Below are 9,156 nucleotides of genomic sequence, written 5' to 3' on the forward strand. Positions count from 1 at the left end.
AGGTCCTTAATAGAGTGTCCATCATAAAACTACTCTCACCCATCGATGCAGTCACTAACTAGATCTCCATCAATGTTGAGCCCCAACTAATACATCACGTCCTGTAGGGTATCTTCCCACAAGACAGATGAAAAGTATGGGATTCAGGACGCCATCTGTCGATCAAAGTAGAGACCAATATCCAGTCATGATCTCACTCTAGCATATATGTCACATGCTCAAAACCTGCTCGTCTAAAGTGTGTCCATATCTCCTTGGAAAAACGCTATAATAAATTCCTTCTTATACGCAAGACCCGAAGACCCTACCAAAAAGAAATCAATAAGTCAGACAAAACGGAGGTCACAAATAATAAGACAAATTTTAAATATATAAAAGACATAAGTTATAAGATATACCAATCGGCCAAGTTGGCCAGCAACATGATCAATCCAATCTCGTCTATAAAAGGTATCTTCATAGGCTAACATATTTTGCGCCATCAAATTGCATTATAATAAAATAAATTATTAGAATAAAATAATTTAAAATTCACTAACTTATTATCAAACATATTCAAAATAAATATAAAATCCTAAACCATAATTTTACCCTAAACCATAATCATTTCAAATAAAGCAATAATCTAAATAAAATAATTTAAAATTAACTAACTTATTATCAAATACATTGGAAATAAATCTAAATACCTAAACTTATAAACTATAATTTTACTCTAGACTGTAATTAGTTCAAATGAAACAATAATCTAAATAATATTTTTCACTAACTAATTATATCATTTAATTATCAAACTAACATGAAAATTTAATCTAATTAAATAAACATGCTAAAATTATAAAATGATACAACAATAAATTAAATTCAAAAAGAATAAAAAAACAAAATTACCTAAAATTGACAAATTAAAGAGATAAAAAAAAAATCGAAAACAACTAAAATAAAAAGTAAGGCAAAAGATGATGAAAGTGAATAGTGAAGAGTGAAAAGAGAAAACTAAGGGGAGGACTATGTTTTTATATTGGGAGCCACTCTTATAAAGACGTCTAAAACGTCTTTTTTAAATATATTTTTTAATAATTAAAATTTAACACATATAATTAATTAAATCATGTTATTTTTGTCAAAATTAGGACAAACAAATTTATTTGATCAAAAAATAGGGAATCAAATTTTGAATCGTTCTAAATTAATATTATTTTTTATAAAAAATGAATACAATACACCTATACTAATAAAAAATAATAAATTATGCTAGCTAATTCGCTTTAAAATAAATTAGAAAATAAAATAAAAAAAAAATTGTTGGACTTTATTCCGGTGCTTCCGTCTTCCTTCAATAACCATCCGCTTCTGCAACTGCGAACGCACACAACACACCAAAAAAATGAATCAGCGACGCGCCACCATTTCACTCTTCAACTCCTTCCTCCGAATCAGGTACCCTCTTCGTCCATCTACAACAACGCTTACTTCGCCACTTCCCTTCTTCGTAACTAATTCAACCTCAAAGCCCCAATCTATCCGCACAATCGCACCTATGGTTTGGCAAAATCCTCGAAGTTACAGCAGTGGCAGTTGCAATGACTTGGATCACAACAAGGAGGTGGACGCCATCAATCTCAAGTTTGCGGAAGCCAGGGAAGAAATCGAGACGGCGTTGGAGTCCAAGGAAACCGTCTACTTCGATGAAGAAGCCGAGTGCGCACGCGCCGCCGTCAAAGAAGTCCTCGGCATGTTCGATGGCTTGTTGGCCAGGTTGTTATATTTAGTTATTTCAGTTATAAGTTAGTTATTATTTAGTTAACGAGTTGTGCATAGAAGCAGGTTTTTATATTGTTCTTGTTTTGGTGCAGGTTGTCGGAGAAGGAGAAGGGGGCTCTGCAGAGGTCCATGGGTCTCAAGATTGAGCAACTGAAAGCAGAGCTGAAACAATTGGATGAGTAACATAGTAAGAGGTTTTCTTGTTCCATTATGGGATGCTGCTACTAGTTAATACTTAATAGAGTTTTTGTGATCGGAATTCCAAAATTGTAGCTGAAGTAATGTTTCTTAGGGTGCTTCTTAGTATGATGTAATTTTTGAATAAATTGATCGAAAGCCGGCTCCTCCACACGAGTTGTTTGTGAGGGGGATGATGGAGGTTCTTTGCATTTAAAGGACCATTGTTATTCTTTTTGAATATTGACATTGTATTGGCATCTGTACTTGTATTACTAGTATGATGATATGAGCTTCATTTAACATTATATATAAACTCAGTTTAGATGAATTTCTCTTTTCTCATAATTCAATGAGTGAATGGGATTTTCGTTATAGTGATTGAACAGGTGGAAAAATTAGTTGATTGAGATGTTAACAGCACCATAGGAATGGCCAAAAACAGTGGAAAACAATATTATTATGCTACTTATTTAAGTGATCATACTATCACATTCTTTCTCTGTAAACAATTTCACTTGCCGTTTAGATCTCTATAACCCTGTGTGACACTTGTTTTTCTGCGTATTTTTTTATGCCTGGGATTAAAAACCAGATAATCTTCATATAAATTATTGGAAATCAATATTTTGTCTCATTTAAATGTAAACTTTAGAATATTCTTTAAGAAAGCTGTATATGTTTACTGCATTGTAGAGCCGAAATTTTGTTCAAGACTTCAATCCTCAATTCTTCGGTATTAACGCACCACTTGTAGCTGTTCAAGTTGTTGCTAGCTACTTGTGTATGTACTATATGGTTAACATATTATAATTATCCAAACTGTGGGTTGAACAAATGTGATATATGCATAATCTATGTAACCTGGAGTGTCCTAGATTCATTTATCAATAATAACACAAACATATCTCTACAATCCTAGTTGCATCGGCTTTAATCCAATTACTTAGTATATTAATAAAGAAGGAAAGTGTGACTTGTGCCACATTGCACTATGGTGTTGTGAATTTCATGTAGTACTGTTATGAGCATTTGAACTCAACCCCAGGCCTGTAAGTATTCAGCTAGAAATTACTTATAGCCTCCAATCCTATGCTTGTCAAACTTATAGGGCAGACTTATGAGTTACCGGCAACCTGCGAGTTTGCCAATAGCTTTTTGTCTCGTAGGTTATGTTTGTGAGTTGGAGTTTTTAAGAGAAATCACACTTCAAAACCTGCAAAATAAAACTAAGACCTCTTTAGGGTCCAATTATTTATCGTCCCCACCTCGTGTAGGCCCTTTGCATGCAGACTTGCCTTCTACTAAACTGGTGGTGGCTGACAATGCTTGCTGACAGTCTCTTCTTTTCGTTCTTATCATGTTCTTTCTGTTTCTGTAACAACACCCATGTCCCTTTTCTTGTTAAAACTAGATTCTGACAGAAGCTGTTAGATATTTATATCACAATGAAAATTCTCTAAGCAGCCCGGTGCACAAGTATCCCACGTTAACACAGGATCTGGGAAAGAGCCGCACCCAATGGGTGCAATGTACACAGCCTGATAACTATATCAATGACTGTTTTCATGGCTTAAACCCATAACCTTGAGCTTACATAGAGACAACTCAACCGTTGCTCCAACGCTCCCCTTCATCACAATGAAAATTATTTCAGAATAATACATTAGGTGACAACGGTGAACCATTTGATCAAAGTGTAGAGCAAATATCGATAATATAAAAGTTAAGCTTAATGTTGAATCAAAATTTTTGTTCATGAAAGATCTGAGTATCTGAATTCTAGGTAAATTACAAGTTGCGTATTGTTTCTTCAGATAATGAAAGAAACATGCCAAGTTGCCTCGTTTTGTTTTTTGTTACTAATGTGTCAAAAATCGCTATCTTATAAACTGTTGGAGACAATAAATACAGGACAAGATATGATAATGGAAGCAAACTGGTGAACATGGCTATTCTGCCTTTTGACCAACATTGTCTTAAAAACCAAAACAAAGGAGGGGAGAAGGTTTTGGATTATGTGAACTGTGAAGTGGGAGACAAATCTAGTGTCAACTGGGGCATGTGGGAGAAGGGGAAGGAAGCATGGCTTGTCTCCTTACAAAAATGGAATTCTGGCCCCCACCAACCTTAGCCCTGAAATAACATGTATCATGTTCTTGTATGCTTTAATCATCATTACTTTCTTCCTCCTTATCCTTGCATCATTGCCTACACTGTATACTTTCATTGCATTATTGAAAATTGAGTTTGCTCCATCAAATTAAAATACTTTGCATTAATTTTTTATTTTTATTTTTTTGAAGTAATAATCTCCTGAAACTATGGTTCTTATAATACATTTGAATAAAAACAGACGAAAGTTGATTCTGCATGAACGAAACATCAGTTATGCCTTATGGACCTTGTCCCCTCCTTTCTCTACCAGAAACAAGCCATTAATTTAGTCTAAAGAAAAGTGTTTTGTTGTGTTTTTGGGTCATAAAGAATTTTGTTTTTTCCCTTTCTAGCCGTCCAGCTCCACATACCTTTCGGCTCTCTTGTACCTTTCTTCTATGAAGAATATGTGAGGAAAAAAACAAGAAGTGGAAATTAATTATTTTCACTGAATCAGCAGAACTTGAGGTATTAATACTGGACCATTCAACCAGCAAAACGACACCTCTAGGTTCAACAATTCATTATGACATGCATATGATTTTGAAGATTGATGATATGAGAAATCATGGATATGCAGAACTAAAATGTGGCAAAACATAAGTTACTACAAACTACTGCTACTACTACTATCACTGCTACACATACAGCAGATAAACTAATGATATCTATATATCTAAAAACTGTACAACAATAGCCGTTTTAAATCACTACTCTCAAGTTCACATAATACAACATCTTGTTTTCATCTTGTGAGAGATGAGAATCAATCACTAGAGGATAAAAACCATTGCAAGTGAAAGAAAGGAAGAGGGAAAAAAAATTAGCTTTGATTTGAAGGGTGCTTTATTAGAGGTTGAGAGGTTTTGCCCATCTCTTCAGGCTGGCTCTTCACCTCCATTAGCAATGCAACCACTTCCTTCATCGTGGGACGTTCTGATGGCGAAGAGTTCACGCAAAACATGGCAATTCCAAGTGTTTGGAGCATCTCTTGCACCATTTGATCTGGTAGACCTTGGAGTTTTGTGTCTAGTATTGACACAGCTGGTTCAAAGCTCCCCATTTTCCTCTTCACCCACTCAACTATGTGTTGTCCATCTCCGACATGGGATTCGACGGCACTGCGCCCGCTTAGTATCTCCAGCAGAACCACTCCGTAACTGTAGACGTCACTCTTCTCAGTTATGTTCATTGAGTAGCCATACTCTGCCATTGTGATTAATATGAATGGAAGTTAGAATTTAAACCAGAACAACAGATCAGAAAACTTATGTTACCAAATCTGTCTTAATACTAATACTTATAATCTCATATACTATTAACTTTAATAATCTGAGATAAATACTCTAATGCCATTTATTTTATAAAAAGTAAAGTAAAAAACACTTGCCTGGGGCAATATAACCATAAGAACCAGCAACTCTAGACATTGCCTGATGATAACTTGGTGAATTCATCAGCTTTGCAAGACCAAAATCTGCGAGATATGCTTCATATTTGGAATCTAGAAGTATGTTATTGCACTTAACATCTCTGTGAAGAATGGGAGGGACACAATCATGATGAAGGTAAGCAAGACCCTGAGCTGTTCCAACAGCAATCTTGTATCTGGTTTCCCAGTCTAAGTTCCTGTTCCCTTGCAAGAGCTGTCTCAGATTACCATTTGGGATGAAATTGTAGAGAAGAAGCTTGACACTCCTGTTAGAACAATAGCCCAGTAGCCTCACAATGTTTCTGTGCCGGATGTATCCGAGAATCTGAATCTCTACGGCGAAAGAGTCCAGTGTTTCATCTTCTTTGCTAGCTTTCCATAGCTTCTTCACTGCTATCAACTCCCCATTAGGCATCTCAGACTTGTAGACAACACCGGAGCAACCCTTCCCGATCACATTTTCATCCTTCAAGCAATCCAAGATGTTATCTATGGTGAAGTTTAGCTTTTGAAATGGGATAAAGGTCCAAGGATATGAGAAATCCTCAGCTCCTGATGTGGAAGCCAATGCCCCCAAAGATTTTTCCACTGTATACCTGTTACTACGAGTTGCTATAATCCAGGATGCAACAGCAATTATCACAATTGAAGCTAGAATCACAGTTACGAAAGCTATGGTTTTCGCAGATTTTATACCATTTCTTTGAATCAGGCTTGAAGAACATGTATTGCCATCAATGGATTGGCATAGAAGGGGGTTCTGAAGGCATGAGTTAAAAGAAAGAGTTCTGAAGAATGGAGTGACTGGGATAGGACCTGAGAAATTGTTGTACGAGATATTGAGGGAAGTGAGACTGGTGAGAGAACCAAGAACCTTAATTCCTCCATAAAACATATTATGAGAAAGATCAAGTGATTGTAACTGTGTCAAAGCAGACATTGACTCTGGGATTTCTCCTGTGAATGAATTCGAGTTTAAGTCCAAACTAATGGTTAAGCTTGTAACATAACCAATCTCAGAAGGTATGTCACCAGAGAGATTGTTGTAACTCAAATCAAGAAGAGTTAGCTTCTGCAAATTCCTAATAGATTTTGGGATTGATCCTGTGAGTAAATTATTGTTGAGGATGAGCTTGTTCAAATAACTGAAGTTTCCAAAGCTCCAAGGAATTCCACCTGTCAAATGGTTTTGACTTAGATCAAGCTGCTCCAAGTTTGCAAGCTCCCCAATCTGAGACGGAATTTCGCCGGTTATGTGGTTGTTATGCACATCTAAGAGCTCAAGAACTGTTATGTTGGCAATCTCTACTGGTAAGCTTCCAGAGAAGTGATTCATGTACAAGTCAAGAAACACCAGGTTCTGTAATTGGCCTATTTCTTTAGGAATGTTCCCCAAAAGCTGGTTTTCTCCGAGCCGTAGTCTCACCAAAGATTCACAATCTGCAACACTTGATGGCAACTCTCCTGTCAAAGAATTTCCAAGAAGCAAGAGTTTACTCAGCTTCTTCAAGCTGAAAATCTCTTCCGGGATTGAACCTGTGAGCTTGTTCCTTGAAAGGTCAAGCGAAAAGAGTTCTGTGCAGTTCCCAAAAGAGGGTGGTATGGTTCCAGAAACTGAGTTACCCCACAAGAAAAAACTCTGCAAGAATTTCAACTTCCCAACCTGCCAAGGGATTGAACCTGATAACTGATTCTTGTCAAGCTGAACAGTAGCAAGGCTTGTGCAGTTTCCCAACTGCCATGGTATTTTTCCTGAGAGGGAATTGTCTGATAAATGAAGCTGTTCCATAACCACAAGCTTCCCAAAATCCTCAGGTATTTCACCAGTGAGTTCATTGGAAGAGGCATCAAACACCACAAGTGATGAACAGTTAGAAATCTCAGCTGGTATTGACCCAGATAATGCATTCCCCCACAGAAGCACACCTGTGAGCTTTTGCAGCTTCCCCAACTGAGGAGGAATAGACCCAGTGAGCTTGTTCATGTGCAAATAAAGATTTCTCAACTCAGAACAGAGCCCGAGTTCCGGTGGTATTGAACCGGAAACATCAGTGTCATAAAGTGCTAGAGTTTGAAGATTGATCAAGTTCCCAAATGAAGAGGGAATGGAACCAGAAAGTCCAGTGGCAGCTGCACCAAATATAGTGAGGTTTGTGAGTAGTCCTAACTGTGATGGAATCTCTCCAGTGAGGTATGGATTTCCACCAATCCTAAACTGCTGTAGAGATTTCAATGATCCTAACTGTGATGGTATTGAACCGTTAAGGAGATTATCTTGCAGGCACAGAACTTGGAGTGAGGTAAGGTCAGCAAGATGCTGAGGAATGGTTCCTGTGAGTTTGTTTGAGTTCAAGAAAAGGAACTGAAGTGAAGAGAGGTTTCCAAGTTGATTAGGAATGGAACCTGTTAGAGAGTTTGATGAGAGGTCAAGGAGTTGGAGATGGGAGAGTTGACCAAAAGAGGGAGGGATTTGGCCAGAGACATTGGTGGAAGAGAGGTTGAGAAGTTGCAGCATTGACAAAGAAGAAAGCTGGGGAGGCAAATAGGTAAGGTTGAGGAAAGTGTCAGGGATAGAAAGGGAAATTACTCTGCTTTGTGGGGAGCATGTAACACCCTTCCATGAACATGGTGTTGAGCTTGAAGGGTTCCATGAAGAGAGAAGTGAGGAAGATGCCGATGATGATCTTTCAGATGCAGAAACAAGAGAAAGAAGTGCTTGTCCATCAGGTGAGAGACAAGTACTCATTTCCATCTTTGTTAATGTGAGACACAAGAAGAATAGCAGCAAAGTTATAACACTGTTTGGAACAGTATGTTCCATTTGGATTTTGAAAAGGAAAGAAAGACAAAAGAAAAATGAGTTGGTGGTAGATGAAGACTACTTAAGAACTCAACTGGGATATGTTGTAGCTATTGAAGATGGTGGCGGTTATGGAACTGAAACTGATGAAACTGATACAAGTCAATTTAGGAGACAAGATGCATGTGAAGATGATGCTTAAGTTTCACACAAACGTTTTCAAATGGAGCCATGTGAAAGTTTGAAACTGCTTCTTCTTCTTCTTCTGATGCTGTTGCTGCTATATGCTAATAGCCATCTAAGTTGTGGCACTTTTAGAGAATGCACCATTATTGGTTTCCATCGCGTGGAACTAACTGCTTTTAGGTAATGAGTTTAGCTCTTGTGGTGGTGGTGGTGGTAGTGGTGGTGGTAGCGGTGGCTGATATTTCTTTTTTCGAGTTGAAAGTGCTTTGAAAAACTCCCAAGCTCTCAGCTATAATATCTTTGCAATTATACCAAGGTTTGTTTTTTTATATGTATATTGCATTGGTTTGGCTGAATGAAGGGGTTGCGTACATGTACCAAATTGACCTTCATTATTTAGTAAATAATGTAAAACTTTATTTCCATAATTTCCATAAGACGTCTAAACCAGACACCAAATTACAGTTGTAGATCAGTTTGTATGAAAAGGGGGCTGCATGAATAGGGACAATGTTGACGGTAACGGGAAGAATTTAATTTTGATCGACTATGCGCCATGTTAATAAAAATAATTATTTTTTATATTGATTACATAAATAATTATCTAAAAGAATAGTTATGATTATACGACTGTATAAAA

At 37.1% G+C, this 9,156-nt stretch overlaps 2 protein-coding genes across 2 annotated transcripts; one reads left to right on the forward strand and one right to left on the reverse strand.

Annotated features, from left to right (window-relative positions):
• Positions 1,294 to 2,272, forward strand: LOC107616548. The gene is made up of 2 exons (XM_016318500.2): positions 1,294 to 1,758; positions 1,857 to 2,272. The coding sequence occupies exons 1-2, from the start codon at positions 1,388 to 1,390 to the stop codon at positions 1,945 to 1,947; spliced, it is 462 nt and encodes a 153-aa protein (XP_016173986.1). The 5' UTR covers positions 1,294 to 1,387; the 3' UTR covers positions 1,948 to 2,272.
• On the reverse strand, positions 4,658 to 8,827 carry LOC107619277 (probable LRR receptor-like serine/threonine-protein kinase At1g34110). Its single transcript, XM_016321531.2, has 2 exons — positions 5,489 to 8,827; positions 4,658 to 5,304 (listed from the first exon to the last, which is right to left on the reverse strand). The coding sequence occupies exons 1-2, from the start codon at positions 8,349 to 8,351 to the stop codon at positions 4,922 to 4,924; spliced, it is 3,246 nt and encodes a 1,081-aa protein (XP_016177017.1). The 5' UTR covers positions 8,352 to 8,827; the 3' UTR covers positions 4,658 to 4,921.

Source organism: Arachis ipaensis, chromosome B09 (assembly GCF_000816755.2).
Source record: "Arachis ipaensis cultivar K30076 chromosome B09, Araip1.1, whole genome shotgun sequence".
Taxonomy (NCBI): Eukaryota; Viridiplantae; Streptophyta; class Magnoliopsida; order Fabales; family Fabaceae; genus Arachis; species Arachis ipaensis.

What these genes read in the sequence shown, in the direction of transcription:
- LOC107619277 (XM_016321531.2), bottom strand. Translation starts at nt 8,351, where the DNA reads ATGGAACATACTGTTCCAAACAGTGTTATAACTTTGCTGCTATTCTTC. An exon ending in TTATGGTTATATTGCCCCAG is followed by an intron (nt 5,305 to 5,488) that starts GCAAGTGTTTTT and finishes TCACAATGGCAG; the next exon opens with AGTATGGCTACTCAATGAAC.
- LOC107616548 (XM_016318500.2), top strand. Translation starts at nt 1,388, where the DNA reads ATGAATCAGCGACGCGCCACCATTTCACTCTTCAACTCCTTCCTCCGA. An exon ending in TTCGATGGCTTGTTGGCCAG is followed by an intron (nt 1,759 to 1,856) that starts GTTGTTATATTT and finishes GTTTTGGTGCAG; the next exon opens with GTTGTCGGAGAAGGAGAAGG.